Consider the following 22,186-nt stretch of genomic DNA (forward strand, 5'->3'; position numbering starts at 1 on the left):
CCATCTCCCCCACCCACACACCCACTCCCTCACTTCCTGATTGACTGCAGACTATATAGTAAAACTTGAGTTCGGCTTAGCTATACCTTAACCAATCATTTTCCTGAAATTTAATTAACCAATCCTAACATATTGTAACATGATTATGTAACCAATTATATCCCACCACCTTAATTAGTTTACACCCAGCAAAATTAATTATACTAATAATTAATTAATTATACAGCAGACAGGAACCATCACAGAACCAGACAGAGATTATACAGACAAACAAAGTGGGAACTATAATGACAAAACAATACAGAAGTGAGGATTTCACATCCCAGTATTGATAAGTGAGTTCTTGCCAGACAGGATGCTATCAAACTAAGTTTCCTTTTACATCTTCTAGGCACTTCCCTTTCTCTGGAGGTGATAGGCACTATCAGGACAGGATTGTATTCCTAACAGCCCAATAGCACCTGATTTCAATGTGACTAGTTTGGAATGTGAGGATGTGACCACCGGTTGCTTCCCAGCTTATGGCTGCCTCTGTTGCTTAGCCAAAGGCCTTAATCTAAGAACAGGGCCTCAGACTGTCACAGTAAGAGAAGGACCTTACACTGGCAGACAGAGGTATAAAAGAAAGAATCAAAATCACTAACTAGCCAAGTGATAAGAATACACCTAAATTCTTAAAGTACAGGCCTTTACCAACAGGCCTGAATATCTATATCTAACACAGTGTACTACAGGACCCAATAACTACTATGTGGGCAAAACCAGACAATCACTGCTCTGGTGAACTCACACCAGACAAATGATAAAAGACAAAAACACCCTATCATCTGTGTGTGAACATTTTTCACAGAGCAGTCGCTCCATATCTGACACCTCACCTTCAGGACACCTGCACAACACTTTCCAAAGATGAGCATGGGAGCTTAAATTCATAACTTTGCTAGAGGCTAACCACCATGGACTGAACAGAGACACTGGATTTATGGCTTATTACAACAAATCTATAACCCACTAACATCCCTCCAGCATTTTTTCTCCTTTCCCCCTTATGATTGAATAGGTATTAACTCGTCACTTCACCTTGAGTGGTCCCTTGAAATATGTGTTAACTACTTAGCGAAACAATTTGTTCCACCTTGTATTTAGTTGTGACACACAGAGTACGTTTCCCAGCCCTGATGAAGAGCTCTGTGTAGCTCAAATGGTCTCTCTCATCAACAGAAGTTGGTCCAATAAAAGATATTACCTCCCTCACCGTGTCTCTCTAGCATCCTGGGACCAACACTGCTACAATAACACTGCATACTAGACTTCAGTCCCATGAGAAACTTAGGGCAGCTTCTCTTCTAAAGCAGATGGAAAAGCACTAAAAGCTCCTCTTCACAGTCTTTAGCCAATGACAAGGGGTTGGCTTTTACATTGCTGTTATTGCATTGGTCCACTCAAGGTATTACTTGCTTTCTATACCTCTAGTCCTCTGACCTTGCTGAAGAAAAGCAGCATCCGTTACAGAGCTGCTTTGATTCAATTGGGTAAACTTCACATAACGCAGACATTCTTGAGGTCTGTGTGAGAAATGATCTGTGGTGGCTGGAACGCTGATCATGGCAAATGCTGCCAGCAAAAGGCCTTTGAAAGGGATTCCAGCAAAACTGTGGTTCCTGTATGTAGACTCATGGGCCTCCGACACTCTCCCTCGGTCATTCACCATGGCGGGCTCCCTGCTGCTGCACTTGAGTCTTCACAGTTCTAACTCCTTGTGGTGATGCCTGCCTGCTGGCCCTTTGCTGCAGAAAACCTCCCTCTGCTTCTTCCAGGCAGGGTGGAGATGAGGGAGGAAACCCCCAAATGTTACCAGTTTTCAGCAGGGTGCCTAGATGTAGGAGCCCGGGATTCAGCTTTACAAAAAAGAAGAGAAATGAGAGAGAGAGAGAGAGAGAATTACAATAAAATAAAAAAACCTGGCATAAGCCTTCCCTCCTTGTGGCTTCTTACCAAGCTGTGCATTTGCTAGGCCCACCACCCATTGCACTCTCACCTAAGCTCATCTCCCATAGTGGTCAAGTCTGCTGACTGCTCCTCTTGAAGCACTGGGTGAGGTTGTTTCTCATAGGTGGAAAGGTGTCACTATTCCTTCTCTTGGTCTGCTGCTCCCATGGGACACTTTAACGTAGAAAGGCAGGTCACTTAAATGTTGTTATGGGATCACCATTGTGGTTGTGTCTGTGACTCAGAAATGAAAATGACTAGTTTCACTTCCCAAGGTGAATGAAGTGCAAAAAGGAAACAAAATGTATGCAGTAAACTAAACTATATTCCTGCCGTTTGGTCACTAGTAGTAGTAATTATTTTATTAGCATTTCAGTAGCTCACGGAGGCCCCATCTAAGATTAGGGACCTCTTGGCCTAGGGCAGGGATGGGCAAACTATATGGGCTGTATCTGGCCTGTCTGACCTTTTAATCTGGCCCTCAAGCTCCCGCCAGGGAGCGGGGTTGGGGGCTTGCCCCGTTCTGTGCATGCTGTGGCTCCGTGTAGCTCCTGGGAAGCAGCCGGCATTTCCCCCTTCCAGCTCCTATGTGTAGGGGCAGCCAGGGACTCCACATGCTGCACAAGCCCTGCCCCCTCAGCTCCAATTGGCCAGGAACCGTGGGCAATGGGAGCTGCGGGGGCAGTGCCTATGGACGGGGCAGCACAGAGAGCTGCTTGGCCACGCCTCTGTTTAGGAGCCAGAGGAGGGATATTCTGCTGCTTCCAGGAGCTGCCTGAGGAAAGCACCGCCCAGAGCCTGCACCCCTGAGCCCTCCCTTTTCCTCCTGCGCTCCTGCCCCAGCCCTGATCCCCCTTCCACCCTCCGAATCCCTCGGTCCTAGCCCAGAGCACCCTCCGGCACCCCAAACCCCTCATCCCCAGCCCCACCCCAGAGCCCGCACCTCCAGTGGGAGCCCTCACCCCCACCCACACCTTAACACCCTGTCCCAGCCCGGAGCCCCCTCCTGCATCGTGAACTCCTCATTTCTGGTGCCACCCCAGAGCACGCACCCACAGCCAGAGCCCTTATCCCTTCCCACACCCCTACCCCCCATTTTGTGAGCATTCATAGCCGCCATACAATTTCCATACCCAGATGTGGCCCTCAGGCCAAAATGTTTGCCCACCCCTGGGCTAGACACTGTACACTTAAATATTGAGAGACAGTTCCTGCCCCAGGGAACTTACAATCTAAACAGACAAAACAGCCAGAGAGCGGAAGGTGAACTGACTTGTGTAAGGGTCATGAGCCAGGCCAGTTGGGAAGCCAAATACCTAGGTTTTTTGACTCCAAATGTGGGGCCCTGACAACCGGATCATGCCACCATCTTACAGACATTATTAGTAAAGCAGTTCAAAAATATTTTAACAAAAAAATTTTGTTGAAAAGTGTCTCTGTTCAAGTCTTTTTAAGATTATAGATTGAAGATTCAACCCTTGCAAATTGAATGTCATCTTAAAGATTTTAAACAAATTTATTTTTATATTTTTGAGGGATGGAGGATTTCTTGCAACAGCAGAAAACAGTACTTTGCAGCAATAAAGCCCACATAATTACAGTCTTCATGGTGATCATCATAGAACCCCAACTAGTTAAACTGCCAAACTTTTTAAAATGAATTCGATAAAAGGAATAAAATGATCCGAACCATCATTGGTCAGATTGCAAACCTCCTTCTAAGGCAGTATGGTGATATTGATCCCTATGTTCTTCTAGCACAACTCTACCCCCTCTTGCATATTACACTTTTATTTATTTAGGTTACAGAAGTGCCCAAAATGTACTTGACCTTTTCTAACCACTGACACGATCTCTGTATCAAAACACATGCAATCTAAAAGCAATAATTTACTGCAGGAAACTATGTTGTACCTAAAAGCCCAAAATTCTGGGGTTAGTGAAATCATTTGGTCTCTTCTGATTTGTCTGTCAATTTACAAATGGTTGGTTTGTGTTGGGCATACATAACTTCACATGTGGTCATGATTTACAGTTCATGGAACGGAGATCTGATTTTTTTTTTTAATCCTTAAATTATTTCCTGCATTTTACTTACGTTTAATTAGTGTGTGCGCGTTTGATGTTCCTGTTGTAGAGCAAAATCAGGTAAGAGTAGCTAATAGTTTTTCTGTTCTATTTTATAACAGGCAAATGAGGTGACTGACAGCGCCTACATGGGCTCAGAGAGCACTTACAGCGAGTGTGAAACCTTCACAGACGAGGACACCGGCACGCTGGTACATCCCGAGATGCATGATGAAGTAGAAACGGACAGTGCTATTGATTCCACGGTGCACTCAGAGTTCACTGATCCTATAGAGGAACCAGAGAATGGGTCAGTGCTGCTCGCTTCTGACAAGTATGTAAGAGGGAGGGAGGAGGAGGAGGACAGCAACAGGGCAAAATTCACTGATGGCCTAAAGCAAGCACAACTCCACTGATGATAAACTCCCCCATGATTTGAATTTCTGGCAAGAACATAATGAGTTTTGGGTCTTTCTAGTTCTAACAATGGCTTGTTAGTGTTTGTGACTTTATGCAAGAATTAAATATCCTGAAAAAATTAGTATACAGCCTAGTTTTAATGACCTTATTTAGCGTGGTGATCTTTTGGAACCTAGACACAGAAAGTGCCGTCTCCTGTGCGCATCTGAACGCTCTTTAGAAACTTTCACCTCTTGATCCGTTGTCAAGTTGCTTAGCTGTTCAGGGCCTGAGATCTCTCACAACACTTGGAGGAGCAAAGCTGAAAGTTTAATATACCACTTTAAATTATATTTTTGGTTATTTGGTTTCTTAAAATAGGAGTAGTATTCCCACCCACGCCTTCCCTTGTAAATATGCATGAGTAACTGTAACTCCAGCTTAATGCCTTTTGTCTGAAAAATCCGGTTGCTGGGTATGACTAAAAGACATTCTTTCATGTGGTCTCTGGAGCAGCACTGACATTCCTTTGGAGGAACTGCTGTGCTTGCCTTGAGCCCTCCCCAAAGGGTACTGTGAAGGTAGGGAGGGAGAGAAATGAGAGGATGATGGAGAGAGGTAGGGAAGAATGGGGAAGCTGTCAAACTCTACTCTTAGTAATGACCTCACCAATGGAAACATAATGACCTCTTCAGTCTTTATCGAAATAAAGGTTTGTTTAACCTTCCTAGTTTAAAGTCTGCTAATTAATGTGCTCACTGTAAGATTGAGAAGCAGATCAGCTGAGTCCAGAGGTCTCCATTCACGTTGGCATTTCTTTATTTGTTAAGCCTGTCGCTTCACTTCTTCCAAAAGTGAAGAGGGGATGACTTTTCAAAGTGCTTCTTTGCACGGTGGGGAAAAGGTGGGGAGCTGGTGCTCTGAACTGGGGAGGAAAGGGTGCTTACCATGAGAGGCCCTGTGGGCTATAAAGGAAAGGAGATTAGCTGGCTGTGCTTTCTTTGCCTGAAGAGCGTTCTTCGGCTCAGTGATTATTAACTCTCAGAATATAATCAGCTTCCAAGCTGCTAGGCCACCAAACAGTGCCGATTGTACCAAGGAGGGTCAGCAAAACATGCCGGCCTGCATACGTTCCCCCCGACCCTCTGGGAAAATGGCTACATGTCTTGGACTCACCTGCCTGTAGGTACAAAAGCCTTTGCTTGGGGGTTTGTTTGTTTGTTTGTTTGTTTTTTTTAAATTAAATTGGGACCATCACAATTAGATTAGGGAGGGGAAAGGTGTTTACGATGCTTTGTCCATCCCCCACCTTCCTACTTGTTCAGTTGGGCAGCGTCCTGTAAAACCCGCTGTGGTTCAGATAGTTTATAATAAGGCTTTAAATAAATGTTAAACTTTGGGTTAAAATGTGGAAGGAAGCTTAAGAAATTGAAAATTGTGTGAGGGAGAACATTTACCCAAGAAATCTGACTGCAGGTTGTGGGATTTAAAGGTATTGAGGCAGGGCCCCTGTAGAACTGTCTCTCGCACCTCCATTGTGCTTCCATGGATCCATCGCACGGTAAAACCCTGTCAATGTGGCTGTTCAGGCTGAGCGTAGTTTTAAAGGTGACCTTTCAGTCAGTGATATTAAAGTCTGTGTACCTTAGCCTGTATGAACAGAAGTAAATATTTCAGCTGTTGATCAGAAAGATTACTGTAGGATTTTGAAGCCCTTGACACCTACAGCAGGCATGCATGAAACAGCACAAAAATGTGTTTCATAACACTGCCCTTGCATAGGGCCCATTCTGTCCTTTAAAGGGATCTGCCGCACTGAGATCAGCGGAGATGTCTGCTCTGGCTCATTTTATATATTTTTTGTTTTGTAAATAATCTTTCCTCTGCTTTGTTCTGGACTGTGTTGCTTTCTTGATGAGTAGAGTGCCCTCCACTCATTTGTAAAGGCAGGGCCCTGAGCATCAACCCAGCAGCCTCTGTTTGTGCATTTACCTTGTGGATGAAAGACGTTCCTAAAAACTTTGAGGCTTGAAAGCATAATTTTTGATGGACCTAGTTAGAGATTTAACTGCACTTCCTTAGTGTGTAGGAAGGTGTGCAGGTTCCCAACAAGTTGAAGCTGAATTTATCTGCTGTCAGATCCCTTCTGCATGGATGTAAAACTTTTATTAGCAGAGTAAGGCTGAAGTCTCTTAAATGCTGTATATTTTTGTCTTAAATGGCTTATTTATAACTTTTTTTCATTAGAATTAACGTTGGGATGATAAACTTTTTTTCTTTAGTGAGTGGATAATGAAATAAGCCACGTCCTCATAAATAGCAGAATTTTTTAAATGACGGGTTCTCTGATTGTCTTTGGAATCATGAAAGGATGATGGTGCCTGGGTGCTTTTTTCTTTATTCAGTTAGTCTGAATAGCAGTGTCTGCTTGGAACCAAAGTTTGGGTATCTTAGACTTTCTCTAGTGGTTGACTCTTACAATCCCTTATTTTCTCTAGAGTTGCATAAAAACTCTGCATTCCAATTCCACAAGATTTTCCATAAATTAGTATGTAATCAATGGTGTAATGAGTTAATATTTGTACAATGGGTTGAAGATGAAAAGTGTTATGTAAAGCAGGACGTTTTTAATGACTGATGGTAGCTTGTGTATCCTGTCTTAATCAAATGAAATAGTGGGATACCAGCGATGAATCTCATTCATATTTAGATAAGGGCTTAATATGCTAATACAGACGTCACTTGTGAATCTGATGTCAAAACTATGTAAAAAAGCAGCAGTGCCTCCCCGTTTTTATCCACTTGACTGCTTAAAACATTTTACAGTGGAAACCAGAGAAGGGCTATTTAGGTTCATGGCAGACTTAAAGGAAACTTTGATGTTTTGAATAGCTGCCTTGTGCAACCAACTAGGATCTGTGCCACTGACTGGTTAAACCCCAGTACTGGACTCTTAATAGGATTACACAGCACTAAGTGAAATAAAGGCTAATGTGTAGCTGTAGGCTGACTGTATAACTTAACTGTGTGGTGTTAACTCAGGAATCATTTAGCTTTGTTTTCTCTGCCCAGCTAACCGAGTATACTTCTGTGACGAAGTGGGGTTTTATTAATCTTATGTTGCATGTGAGTGTCTCTGTCCTATCCTAATTCTGTGTGTACCTCCTTTTCCCTGTGTACTGCACCAATATTTTGGTGGCGGGAATTGGGTGTGTGATTTTTGCTGAGGCCCTCGGGGCAGGTGAGGCTGCCCAGCGGTCCGCACATATGCTATGGCGGTGCCCTTCGTAACCTGAGACCCAGAAGGGGCTGCAACCAGGTGGCACCTTTTGCCCGGGAAGCAGGACAAAGAAGAGGAGCAACGGGTATGTCGGGGGACGATTGCTGGAAGCTGGGCAGTCTGCTTGGGGACTGGAAGAGGGGGAGTCCAGGCCATTTGGCCCAAGACTTCCCAAGAGGGACTTGGCTGAAAGTCACTGATTTCTGTGATAGCAAGCTCTGTGCTATGCTGTATTCCTGTCACCTAATAAACCCTTCTGTTCTACATGCTGACTGAGAGTCACTGCTGACTGCAAGAGTTTGGGGTGCAGGGCCCTCTGGCTTCTCCAGGAGTCCCGCCCGGGCAGACTTGCTGTGGGAAGCACATGGGAAGGAAGGGGATGCTGAATGCTCCAAGGTCAGACCCAGGAAGGTCAAAGCTGTGTATGCTTCTTGCCCTGGTGACAACATAGAATCATAGAATATCAGGGTTGGAAGGGACCTCAGGAGGTCATCTAGTCCAACCCCCTGCTCAAAGCAGGACCAATCCCCAACAAAATCATCCCAGCCAGGGCTTTGTCAAGCCTGACCTTGCTCAGAGGGAGGAGGCATGCGACACCAGAGTCCTGACTGGCTTCGATGCAGTAGTTCCAGCGCATTGGCCCAGTGACTCCGTGACAACTTCACACTTGTTTTACCGACCAAATTATATGTCATCTCATCAGTCTTAACTCTGCCAAGTTTCATGGTGCATCTGAGACAAGTTTGTTACATTTACTTTGGTGCCCACGTTTATGGGCACATGATGGACTGTTGGTACAAACTTTCACAGAGCACTTGTATTGCACCTTCCAGGGTCCAAGTACTGTACAAGTTATGCTGTAGCCTTCCACTTTCCAAAAGAATTAGTCCTTTATCCTGAATTGGTGTGTAATAAGCAGAATTGGAATTGTGGGTGTAATACGCACCTTTGGAATGGCAACTACCTTGGCAACATTTTAACACCTTTCTTTTACTCTTTGCTCTGATAGATCCCACCCACATGACCTACCCTTGAGCTCAGACCTCAACAATCACTCCATCGTTACCGTAATTAGTGGAGAGGAGCACTTTGAGGATTACGGAGAAGGGAATGAAGCAGATTTGTTCTCAGACAGCCTATGTAACGGGGAAACCAGCTTTAGCAGCTCCTCTTTCCTTTCTCCCAGGTAATATCACACCTAGGACTGCCAGTATTGTACCTACTTCCTTTGTACGGCATTTTTAACTAGGCTTTGCACATGTTGGATTTCCTTTTGTTTTATACTTCGAACTGGTTCACAGAAGGAATCCTGTCAAGTTGAATACAATTGATGAGTCACTTCTGAAGTTAAAAATCTCTTGCCAAGTTGATTTTCAGAGCAACCCTTCATCGCCCCTGATCGAAGATGCTCACAGCTCCAGTAGCATTTGTTGGGGGAGTATGGGGGTCGGGGAGGAGAGGGGGGTTCAGTTTCACATGCATCAGGGAAAAAGTCATGTTTCTTTTCCTGTGAGAAGTGTGACTAATACCAAAACCTTTTGTAAGAGAAAACTGGCACCCTGCCTTTGTTGGTGCCTCTTGATTCAAAAATCTTCCTTTTATGACTTGCATGTGGTAAGTTGGTTAGTTTGCACTAGCTGATGCAGCTTTCTCTGTTGAAGCCAGCATCAATGGCAGATGAGGGAATGTAGTGCAGTGGATACAGCAGGAGGCTTGGAACCAGAAAGTTGCTGGCCATGGGGCCGGTGTGTTTCATGAACAAGTCACTTGTGTTTTGTGAATAAACAATCCAGCTAGAAAGAGTAAGAATCAGGAAGAGTTCTTTGATGCTGACCCACTGCTGCATCTGAATAGAGGTTTCCTGTAGAAATAAATAACTAGGAAAAAATCCTTAGTGTGCTTTTAACTGTTGCGAAGCCAGTATTTTGTCTTGCAGAAACAATAATTTTATGGAATGGGAGTATAAAATACCATCACCAATAGGATAACCCTGAAATTGCTGGGAAAAATAACATGATAGTTTCTCTTTAGGATAATGGCACCTAGAGTGGCTCCACCAAGGAAACACATTTGTGCTTTTTTTTTTTTAAAGTAACTGTAAAAGCCCTTCATAACTATCTGACTTGCCAGATGTCTGTTTCACAAGATTCACAAAGCCTGATTAAAACTCAGTAGGCAATTCAAGACTCCATTGGTCTGAAAAGGAAAAGCTCTTGTGAAATTCACATATATGTCATTTTTAATTGCAGTAGAAGGGACACCACTTCTTTGTTTCACCGGTGATTTTAGCAATCTCAGACAACAAAGATGATCTTTGCTAACCCTAGAATCCAGAAGCTACAATCCCAAGCTAAGTAACTTCCATTTGGGAGACACTTTTTAAACTAAGATTCATGATCCTGACGTAGCATTTTTATGACTTTCCATGCAGTGTCCAAATGCGATCTCCTTTCCATATGAGCCCCCATAGCCTTGGCGATCTGCCCAGCTTTGATCCCCTCCCTATAATATCCTGCATCACAGCATCATCCTTCTGGCGGAGAAGGATGTGGATTACTCTGATTGATAGCCTTCACCGCTACTCTATGTACCCATTAGAGGGGCTTTTGAAGAAGACAGATTAAAGGGAAGGCCATATAAGGGCACAGCTACACTGGCTCAGTTACAGCGCTGCTCAGAGAGCGCCGAAGGAAAACCGCTGTTGTGTGTTCACACTGACAGCTGCCTGCGCAATAGCGTGCTCACACTTGCGGCATTTGCGGCACTGTTCGGAGAGGTGCACTCTGGGCAGCTATCCCACAAAACACCTTTTTCTCTTTTGCCGCTAAGACTTGTGGGAAAGCAGAAGGAGTTGCGGGGCATCCTGGGTCCTGTCCCAATGCCTCATGGTGCATTGCTTTGCATCCCAGCAATCCCTGTGCTTCCGTCTGCATTTGGCTCCATCTTTCAACAGTTTGTGTGCTGTGCTCCCTGCCCTGCGTCTTTCTGGCTGCAGGAATGGATCCTGAGCTGTTGACCAGAATGCACTGACCAACACGTTATGAGTGGCAGTGGAGTTGTTCCTTAAACTACAAAGGCAAGAGGAGTGTGACATTGATCTTGCCACACGTAGTAGCTCTGAGACGAGAGTGCTTGTGGCATTCATGAAGCTGCTGATCACAGTGGAACGCCGCTTCTGGGCTCGGGAAACAAGCACTGAGTGGTGGGATCACAGTGTCATGCACGTCTGGGGTGATAAGCAGTGGCTGCAAAACTTTCGCGTGAGGAAAGCCACATTCATGGGACTGTGTGATGAGCTCACTCCAGCCCTGCGGCACAAGGACACAAAAATGAGAGCTTCCCTGTCGCTGGAAAAGCGCGTGGCAATTGCACTGTGGAAGCTGGCTACTCCAGACTGCTACCGATTGGTCGCTAACAAGTTCGGAGTGGGAAAGTTGATGGTTGGAGTCGTGTTGATGGAAGTGTGCAGGGCCATTAATCGCATCCTGCTCCGAAAGACTGTGACTCTGGGCAACGTGTGTGAGATCGTGGATGGCTTTGCACAAATGGGCTTCCCTGACTGCGGAGCGGTGATAGACGGCATGCACATTCCAATTCTGGCACCAGACCACCTAGCCACTGAGTACATTAATCACAAAGGATATTTCTCTATAGTTCTCCAGGTGCTTCTAGATCACCGTGGGCGTTTCACAGACATTAACGCAGGCTGGTCCGGAAAGGTGCATGACACACACACATCTTTTGGAACACTGGCCTGTTCAAGAAACTGCAAGCAGGGATTTTTTTCATGGACCAGAAGATCACCGTAGGGGAAGTCGAAATGCCCATTGTGATCCTTGGAGACCCCTCTACCCCTTAATGCCGTGGCTCATGAAGCCATACACGGGGCAACTTGACAGCAGCAAGGAGTGGTTCAACAACAGGCTGAGCAAGTGCAGAATGACTGTGGAGTGTGTATTTGGCCATTTTTAAAAGCCCGCTGGCAATGCCTGTATCGGAAGCTGGACTTGGCCGATGACAATATTCCTATGCTTATAGCCGTGTGCTGTACGCTCCATAATATTTGTGAAGGGAAGGGTGAAAGCTTCACTCAGGGCTGGACTGCAGAGGCTTAGTGCCTGGAGGCTGAGTTTGAATAGCCGGAGACCAGGGCTGTTAGAGGGGCACAGCATGGGGCCATAAGGATCAGGGATGCTTTCTGGCAGCAATTTGAAGCTGAAAGCCACTATTTCTTGCTATGCTCGGGATTGCAGTGCTTGTAATGCTAGGAGGTGATTGGTGCTCATGATCCAAGAAGAGACCTTAACATAATTGTATGTTTCTTTGCAGTGCTCCTTTTGCTTTCACTTAATAGAATAAAGATTGCTTACAAACAAACGCAATTATTTTATTGAAAGACAACAACCAGAGGAGAGAGTCAAACGAAAAAATTCATCAGCGGGATGGGGGAATGGAAGGAATGTGGGAATGGAAGGTCTCAAGAGGAGGAGGGGTCCCGGGATGGCTACAGATTTGTGTATGTCCAGGGATCATACCCAGCCTTCTCCTTTGGAGTTCGATGGAGTGGGTGCTGTACTTCAGCAGGGCCAAACTGCAGAGGGACGGGTGTTGAGTGTAGTGGGTATTGGGAATCCACGCTGCTGGACTGTGAGAAGAGAGGAGTGGAATGCTGCAGGTAGAGGGTGGAGCCAGGAGGTTGATAAGAGTATGTTAGCGGTGTGTGGGTGGGCACATGGGAAAGAGTTTTGCGACAGTGGCTGCAGGGGAGGGCAGGTGCGGAGCTGCTCGGTGCTCCATAAGTGGACGTGCTCTAGCTCTTCAAACCAAGTGTTAAGAGCTGTTCCATGGCTTCTTTCTGGTGTGCAGCATTCTCCTTTTGGTTCCTCTTCTCGCTGTCCCGCCACTCCTTTAATTCCTTTTTCTCAGCAGCGGAGTGCATCATAACTTCACGCATAAAGTCGTCCTCAGTTCTTCTTGGACACTTTCTAATTCTTTGCAACTGTTCTGCCGCTGATAACAAAGAGGGAGGCTGTGCTCCAAGGTCATCTCTTTGAAGTCTAAATGCAACATTTTACGGAAGCAGTATTGTTTGCAACACAGACAACACTGATTCAGTGCTTTAAAACACAGCCAGTACTCACACACCTGTCACTAACTGGCTGACCCCAGGCAAGCACACAAAGCTACAAGACCCCCAAAATGGTGAGTAGCCACAGGGGCAGGGTAAATCACTGTTCAGGGACCCTGCTGTAAACTGGGCACGTGGCTCTTGGGCGCTTGGGGAGAGCCAGCACTGTAGGGTGGGCCTGATAATCATTCCTGTCCCCACACTTTCCACAGGAGGTGATCATTATGGAAGATATCTCGCTGCTGAGGGTGATCAGGGACTCAAGGGAGGGTCTTCTCCAAGCCTGCAGCTTCCGCCCTGGCCCCTGTGTGGCTACCCTGTGTGCAGCAATGGTTCTTCCCCCTCACCCCCGTGACGGCACAGTGGCATGGGAAAGTTACCGTTAATGGGGCAAGAAACAAAGCAGCTCTGCCGAGGAACCTGCCGGAGGGCATTGCCCAGTATCTCCACGAGTTTCCTGAGATCTGAGGGAGATTCTCATGAAGTGAGGGAGTGTATCAACAGCCTGTTCCGCCACTCAGCCTAGGCATGTGGTGGGAGACAAGCCTGCTTTCTGCAACCCTCCTGCCCCCAACAACTCGCTTCAGCAATTCCCCAAATCAGATCCACTTACCAGGGGCCTCCTCTCCTGTTTGCGCTTTGCCAAGCTCCGACTACTGTGGCTGGCTAGGCTCCTCCAGGGTAGAAAAGAGCTCTGACTGCCTGCATCTCTGACCTCCGAGTCATCCTCTGCCTCTGGTTCCCCCGCCCCCTCTTCATCCAAAATTGCCTCCTCCTGGCTTGGTCCACTCTTGACTGGCACGTGAGCCAACGAAGTATCCACAGGGGCCTTCGCAATGGAGGTGGGGTCGCCACCGAGTATCGCGTCCAGCTCTTTGTAGAACCGGCAGCTCGTGAGTGCAGTACTGGAGTGGAGGTTTGCCTCCCGCGCCTTGGGGTAGGCGTTCCGCAGCTCCTTCACTTTGGCCCTGCACTGCCATGTGTCCCGGTCATGGCCCTTTTCTATCATGCATTGTGAAATCTGTCCGTAGGTATCATAATTCCGACGGTTGGAGTGCAGCTGGGACTGGACAGCTTCCTCTCCCCAAATGCCGATGAGGTCCAGCAGCTCGGCATTGCTCCAAGCGGGGGATCGCCTGGTCCGTGGGGCAGGCATGGCCACCTGGAAAGATGCACTGAGACCACTGCATGCATCACCGAGTAAACGGGAAGTGGACTTTCAAATTTGCAAAGGAATGTACGGGGTGGGGGTGACGGTTGGTCACCTGAGGGCAGGGCAGTACAGTTCGAACCGATGGCCAGAGAGGTGAGAACAGGCATTGTGGGACACCTCCCAATCGCAGTGCTGTAATCACCAGGGTGTCTACACTGGCACCACGGCGCTGTAGCCCTGGCGCAGAAAGCTCTACGCCTCTCGTCGGGGTGGGTTTTTCAGAGCGCTGCATCTGCGCAGTTTCTACGCACTAAGTGGCTTGGCCGTGCGTGCACCTCGGGAGTTACAGCGCTCAAAGCTGCTTTACTGCGCAGAAACGTGCCAGTGTAGACGGGGCCTAAGTCCCAGATCATGGCAGAAGATGCTGTCAGAAGTAGTACCCTGTATCCTCATGTGTCACTAGACTGTAGGCCTCCCCCCCTCTCCTGACTTTTTTGTTCAGATGTGCATTGTCGATAAGTCCTCTATTTTGCATTTTCTCCAAGAATAACGTGCTATTTTCCTCAACAACATGCCTATGTAACCAGGTTTGGTGCAGCTGGCTTTTGTTGAAATGAACTGGAGGATGTACTGGTTTGGACTGAATTTTTGCTGAGCTGTTTGATACAAGAAGCAGTTTGCATAATAAACAATCATGTCTCCAATCACCAATTCCATGTTACCAGCTTCTCTAAGCGGGAACAGTAATGTCACAGCTGTCTGCTATAGTTCATGGAGTCCTGCACCAGAAGGTTCATCAGAAACTTAGGATAATTAAGGGAACATTAGAGTATATTGACACTTCGCCTTTAACAAACGCTTTGTGTTTGTGACTCCTTGTATTGAGTTCCCACCCACTTCCTGGTACCTTCATGCAGTTACAAAAGAGCTGCACTGAAGCACTTGTTGCTGAAAAATGACTGGTAATAGGTAATTGAAATAAAAGGCTCCAGCACTCCTTTTCTTAACTAACAACATCCTTTCTGTTGTGAGCATTGAACAGGTCCTACACAGGCAATGTTAAGTGACTGTGCCAAAAGATGGGAGAGGGTAGCAATGTGTTCATGTAAGTTGCAATGTATGACAGTCAGTGTGGTGACACTGGGCTATCAGTGTGCTGCCTGTAGGTTGGGAGGCCAACGGCCAGTGGCCTTCCTTCACCCACCCAATGGGCGGGTAGTCTAGTATATAACTTCATTTTTTGAAGTGTGATTAAAACACTATTTTAAAAATACTACCAATAAGGTGATGATAGGGAGAACCTGCCCATGGGATTATTCTTTTTATATGCTTGTTGGCCAATGAGGTTTTGCATTTTAGCACGTTAGTTTTTATTAATACAGATCACTCTGACAAACTTATTAGATGTAGCGAGCCACCCAAAGGGTGAATTGCTTCTTCCCTCTGTGTCTGTGACGGGCTATGCACTAATAAAAATCCTCCTTTGGATCTTCAGCTTGACATCAAATTTCAGAGGCAAATTATTTTTAGATTATCTGTTTTTGGTTTTTTTAAGACCTCTCAAATGAGAATCCCTTCTCACGCTTTGTGGTTGAAATGGATGTTTCCCTTTTTCTGGTCACTCTTTTGCAGCTGCCCAGCACCCCCCAGCTTGCAAAGCACTAGCACCTATAGTCGCTGCTGCTGTGAAGTAATGATCGTCGCTGAACGGAGTCAGCCCTAGAGGGAGGAAAGAAGCCTTCAAAATGTCATAGCCCAAATTAACATGGGTTTCAACCATTCAGAGATGAAATATTAAAAGGAGTTGTGTGGTCTGTAAGGATATGTTGTAGGGAGGCATGTGAAAACTGCACAGAATTTAAATTTGGAGCTTTACAGCCTGATCCTGAGACACACTGGGTTTCTGAAACTCCCCTTGGAGTCAGTGTGGGGAGTTACAGAGCTGCTGAGCCACAGTAACTGCTCTCATTGACTGCAATGGTACTTGGTACCTCTCTGGACGCAGGCCATTTGCTTGACAAGCAGTATCCATCTGTGCCACATGGTTGACTAGTCCTTTCAGGTGTCTTTCAGTTTTAACCTTGTTTCTGCCTGCTCACACCTCTACCTCTCTGTTTTTTTATTAAATTTCTATGTCGTGCTTTTTCACTCTTAACCTTCCTTTGATTAAAGTTTGTGGCTTCCAGAAGTATTTTCCATTTGGAGAGGATGTATGGTATCCCAGAAATATTACATACTCTTTGCTATTAAAAATCTTTTTGTGAAACCACTGGTAATTTAGAGACACAAGGTGGGTCAGTTGTATCTTTTATTGGACCAGCTTCTGTTGGTGAAAGAGACAGGCTTTTGAGCCTGCACAGAGCTCTTCTTCAGGTCTTGGAAACTAAATGTCACAGCTAAATATAAGGTTTGAACAGATCATTTAGCATAAGTAGTTAACACACATTTCAAGGGACCATTCAAGGTGAAGTGGTCTGTTAAGGCTACAACAACACTGTTAATTTAGTCAGTAATCAAAAATGATCAGCTGTTTCATTTACCAAATGTCACTGAATTCGTTAGTACCTTGTGTTCTACATAAGTTACTGAAAGCCAAAGCCTTAGTCTGTAGCAGCTAGTGAAGCACTTCGAAATCTTTTCTGACATCCTCACTTCACAAACTTTGGGCTTCATATATTAGGTTCTCTTTTTAACAGCAAAACTAAGCTGATCCTGTGAACACCTGCACATCACTTTAAAGAGAGAGGTAATATTGAAGTGTCTGAAGCTGGCCCCATGACCTTTTATTCTTTTGTTAATGTTTCTTTCAAAGCTGTGCGTTCTAAAATGAAAATCCTACCTGTTAATGTGCTGCCCTGTTTTCATCATACGGCAGATTTCCAATCTGTCTTTAGAACATTCCCAGTGGAAAATGATGTGTCTGACTGAAGATATTTGGCTTTCAAACTAAATCACGTCACAGCAACATGTCAGTTAGGACTCTGTTTCCGACCAGGCAAACCAGAAAGAGTTTTAGTGCTGTCTAAAAGGGTAGCTCCCAAAATTCTGAGAACCATTCTAGGTAGGTCCACATGCTGCTGAATGGCCCACATACATCCTAACATCCCACTGAGTTTAAGAAAGCAGTGACACATAATGTCAGCCTGACAGGTACATTGGGAGACCAGAAAAAGTCCATTGTCCAAATCCATACCTGTGGTAAGTGAGCATAATCCCCATTGGACAAAACGGAAAGAGGTGATTGCTTACAATAAAGATGATTAGACCCAATGTGTCCAACAAAATGACTTAATTACCAGCTCAGTTGCACTTCTCAGTCATTGATGTTTGGATTTAATATTTTTATAGTAACAGTTGCCCCGAAATTTCCTATTGCAATTCTTGCATGAAAAGCTTGTGATTTACCACCAGATCCCACCCTTCCAAATATCCACTTAACTTGTGGAAGCCACAGATGAAATCAGATTGGTCTGTTCTGTCCTGTTAAAATGACACTTGTGATTTCTCTAGCGTCAACCCGCTCGTTGTGAAACTGCACAGCATTATCACTGATGAGGCATTTGAGTTTTACTGTAGCCAGTGCCACAAACAAATCAACCGCCTTGAGGATCTTTCTGCTCGCCTGAATGATCTTGAAATGAATAGGTAATTGATTTAGTGCGTGGCATTCTAAGTGTTTGAACGACATTCTCCAGAAGGGGAGACTCTCATTGTCATCCTCACTTGCCAAGTTACTTTGCTTGATTTCTTCATACAAAAAGGACCATTTTAAATAGATGGAGAAGTTGATGTAAGAGAGCCATCAGGCCTCTCCAGGTCTTAAAAGTTTACCCTGTGACTTTATGGAAGTCTTTATAGAAGCTAAACAGAAATCTCTTTAATCCAAAATATGGAGCGAGAAAAAGATATTGACAATGGGAATCTTTCATTCTACTCTAATCAGTTTCTTTGCATGTACTGTTGGTTGAGTGTTAAATGAATGCACTACTTGATTACCATGCTCTGTGTAGTAAGACTTCTTAACACTAAACTGAAGTCTTAAGTTTGACATGTGCACTATTTGCATCACTGGGAGAAATGGCTAGATAGCAACTTTGATTAAAAACATTAATTTTGAGTAGCCAGCTAAGTTGGCTGCGGGTGTTTTGCAAGCAACTAGTTCAGAAATACCAAGATGCTCTAGAACCACAGGTTCAAATCCTGGCTGGGATAACTCAACCCTTCATTCTTCCACAGTAGATAACTTGAATTCTGGGTGGCTCTTTTGGCAGAGACCCTAAAAATGGAAGTCTTTTCTGTTCCAGGTGGCCACTAAAATTTCCATGGTACATGATATCCAAATAGGAATTTGTTTCAAGGTCTTTGGCCAGCATCCTCAGATCAGTGTAAGATAGCTGTCTCCCTGCTTAATGTCCTGCAATCCCAAATCACTGATTGGGTAAGCATATAGGTCATCAAGCACTGTGAGAACCTTCAGGAGGAAAGTTACTCTACCAGCTTAGAGTTTATTTGTAATGTAGACTATACACATGGGGTTTGATTTTTACGTTCAAGCTGTTTACAAATCAATCTGTTGGATAGGAGGACTGAAGAAACTAATGTTATTAGTGAATATTGATTTATCCAAACTGCCTCCCTCCCATCCCTTCCTGAAGCCTAACTTTTGTCATGTCGCAATCCACAATTGCTGCCATTGATTTTTCCTTTGTAAGGGACAGTGTGGAATTAGAGGGTTCAGGGCTATGTAAAATGGGAAGTGAATCAGAAAATGGGCATTTGGACTGAATTACATCGCCAGGGCTGTGAAAAATGTCGTGCCCTGTGTGATGTAGCTAAGCCGACCTAAACCCCAGTGTAGATGCCACTAAGTTGATGGAAGAATTCTTTCATCAATCTAGCTACTGCCTCTCAGAAGTGGATTTACTACAGTGGCAGAAGTAGTAAGCATCTAGACTACAGCTGTGCTGCTGTAGCATTTCTAATGTAGACATACACTAGCTAAAAAGAACTGCTCTGAATTCTTATGACAAACAGCTGCATCAATTGTTACAGCTTTCAAAGGACTCAAAGCATCAGCCTGAATGCCTTCCTTTATCTCCAGTTATGCAGTCGATGAATGAAGATGCTAGATTTTCCTTGATGCGCTGACAGCATCATTTCTACCCACATTATGAGCTTCTCAAGTAGGTGTGATGGAGGAATTCCAAGACCAGCCCAAATTCTTGTTAATTAAGGAGGGATTTTCTAAGTATCCCAAGAGAATTGAGCCCCTAATCCCAGTATATTTCAGTCGGAATTGTGGGCCTAACTCCCTCAGGCTTCTCTGAAAATCTCAGCCTCACTGGTTTAAATACATTGTGTTTTAAAACTGATTCAGGTTAAAGAGCTGCAACTTTCTCATGTAGCCACACCCTCTGACTGACCAGGAGTGCTCTGTGAGGCAGAACTGACTTACCCCAAACACCATTTTGTGATTCTGTGCTATCAGCCCTATAGGAAACCTGAGAAATTACAGATAATAGTTTAAAAATTGTTCTCTGGAGCTGCAAAATGCTATTGGGCATGACGAAACAAGAGAAGGAGGAAGTGATAACACAATGAGTTTGACAAAGGAGGATGCCGGTACTGAGAGAGCTAAGCATTCAGACTAGAATGTGAATAGAGGCAGTGCTTAAGAAGGGTAACAGCTATTTTAAAATTTGGCAGACAAACGTAAGTAGCGCATTGAAGAGCACAGATTAGCAAGAGGAAGTAGACCTCCAACTTACTTAACAACTCTTGACTAGTTCACAGATATAAAAGAGGTTGCAACAACCAAGCTCTGCAAAATAATAGCTGTCTCTAAACTGAGGGCAGCTCATCATGGAAGATTAATCATGTTCTGCCCAGCAAGGAGACAGAATACATACATTGTACTACATGAAGTGTAAGCTGGTCACCGAACTGGAGAAGCAGTTGGACCCAAGTGCCAGCCAATCCCTTGAACGAAGATCAGGAAGTCGGAAGTTCAGTGAATCTCTCTATTGTTGGTATCTTGTGAAGAGTCGGTGAGTAGAGTAATGGTGAAAGAATCAGAAATGGGCTGATGAAAAATGACGACAAGAATACAAAGTAATAGGATCCTCAAGAATATCTCCTGCTTTGGAAAGGTACCTCATTCTAGCTGATTACGAGGACTGGACCTCTACGAAGGCAGAGAAGTACAAAGAGCAGGCAGAGGACACAGTAGATCAAAAGAGACTAGTGAAAAGTGGTAAGTGACATTGGTGGGTGATTTGGTGTAAGTGGTGTCACCCATGTAGTCTGTGAATGGGGCTTGGGGGTGGGGGGTGTCACAGGGCTGCCTTCGTGGAGCACAAATTAAAGATTGCCCTGCCTGTTCATGAGTTTTGTTTATATCAGTAGTAATGATGCAGCCAACAGCTCATTGGACAGAAACCCACGTAGTGTCCTGGGCTGAGATCTGGTAGACATGACTGCACAGGAACAAAAGAGTAATGAAATATCATAGACAAAAAGTTAGACTAAATAATTTGCCTTGTATCTTGCCCTGGAGGCAGCCAAACTCTGGCCGTGTTGGCCCATCAAGGGGAAAGAACTCCAAAGAAGAGAGCACTCTTCTGAGAGAACTGAATCCACACAATAAACAGCAAGAACATCCCAGCTGGTATTACATGCTGTGACAGAATAGGGTCTGCAAGATCCTCTTTCAGGCAATGGCCTTGGACCACTGATGGCTTTGAAGGTGATTACCAACACCTTGCACCCAGAAGAAAACAAGGAGCCAAAATATCTAAAACAGCCAAAATGTCTAGCAACAGGAGTAGTATTGCAAAATCATAGATCTTTTTTTCAGCAATTCTTTCCCTGATCGCAGGAAATCCTTCAAAGGAGCAGTCGCAATTCTGTGAAATAAACAGCAAAAACACCCCCAAACCCTGTCTAAAATGTACCCAGGATTCCATTGTCAGATGTGTGTGTCTGCCGCCAAGCTGCAACTGCTTCTATCCAACCATTGCAATAGATTCACCTCCCATGCCAGGTGGCTTCTCAGGCCTGGGATCCAAAGATGCTCGGATACACTTTTGATCAGCCATTTATGAAGAAAAACAGATTAATCTCCCTCAGATACAAGTGACATGCATTGATTTATTTATTTTTCTTCACAAGTTCTGGAGAAGCAGTATCTATCCATCAAAGAGGGGAAGCAGGTTTGCAGAATCCTTGAAATCTCGCCAAAAGTGATTCCTTCACTCAATAGGAATGTCAAAAGTTCACTGTCAAAACCATGATTAGGAAACCAGTTAGCTTGAAAAGCATGGTCAGCCAGTGCTTCCCAGAAACTATTCAAGGGTTGATTTGGTTCAAGCTATTTTTAGTTCCTCCTTCTAAGGCAGGGGTGGGCAAACTTTTTTGGGCTGAGGGCCACATTTGGGTGGGGAAATTGTATGCAGGGCCACGGCAGGAGGTTGGGGTGTGGTGTGCAGGAATGGGCACAGGGCAAGGGATTGGGGCAGAGGAGGGGTGCGGGGTGTATGAGGGGGCTCAGGGCAGGGGTGCAGGAGGGGTGTGGACTGCAGGAGGGCGCTCAGGGCAGGGGGTAGGGGTGCAGGAGGGGTGTGGGGTGCGGCAGGGGGCTCAGGACAGGGGGTTGGGGTGTGAGGTGCAGGGAGTTGGGGGGCAGGGGGCAGGCTCTAGCCTGGCACCACTTACCTAAAGCGGTTCCGGGGTGGCAGCAGTGCGCTCTGGGGCTGGGCTCTGCGCCGCGCTGGGAAGCAGCCGGAACCATATCCCCGCGTGGCTCCTGGGGGCGGGGGGGGGCACAGGGCTCCACGCACTGCCCTTGTTACGCCTCCAGGTACCTCCCTCGAAGCTCCCATTGGCTGCAGTTCCCCGTTCCTGGCCAATGGGATCTCCGGGGGGTGGTGCCTGGAGGCAAGGGCAATGCATGGAGCCCTCTGCCCGCCCCGGGATGTGGTGCCGGCCGCTTCTGAGAGCAGCGCGGGGCCTGCGGCACCACGGGAGGCAATCCCGCGGGCCGGATCCAAAGCCCTGATGGGCTGGATCCGGCCCGCGGGCCATAGTTTGCCCACCCCTGTTCTAAGGGGTAATATAAGCATTTCACCTCTAGGAGTCACTGATCTACATTTTATGTCCATTGCCTTTCCTC

At 45.7% G+C, this 22,186-nt stretch overlaps 1 protein-coding gene across 6 annotated transcripts in view; it reads left to right on the forward strand.

Annotated features, from left to right (window-relative positions):
* RAB11FIP3 (RAB11 family interacting protein 3) overlaps positions 1-22,186 on the forward strand; it is a 165,828-nt gene that overhangs the window by 120,408 nt on the left and 23,234 nt on the right. For 4 of the 6 annotated variants that reach the window (XM_027834786.3, XM_043523607.1, XM_043523608.1 and 1 more), the window contains 3 exons: positions 4,179-4,366; positions 8,745-8,921; positions 17,527-17,661. In XM_027834786.3, the coding sequence (XP_027690587.2) occupies positions 4,179-4,366; positions 8,745-8,921; positions 17,527-17,661 (500 nt within the window). The remainder of the gene's footprint in view (positions 1-4,178; positions 4,367-8,744; positions 8,922-17,526; positions 17,662-22,186) is intronic. The other 2 variants (XM_027834787.3, XM_037910991.2) reach the window with 2 other exon arrangements.

This window comes from Chelonia mydas, chromosome 10 (assembly GCF_015237465.2).
Source record: "Chelonia mydas isolate rCheMyd1 chromosome 10, rCheMyd1.pri.v2, whole genome shotgun sequence".
Taxonomy (NCBI): Eukaryota; Metazoa; Chordata; order Testudines; family Cheloniidae; genus Chelonia; species Chelonia mydas.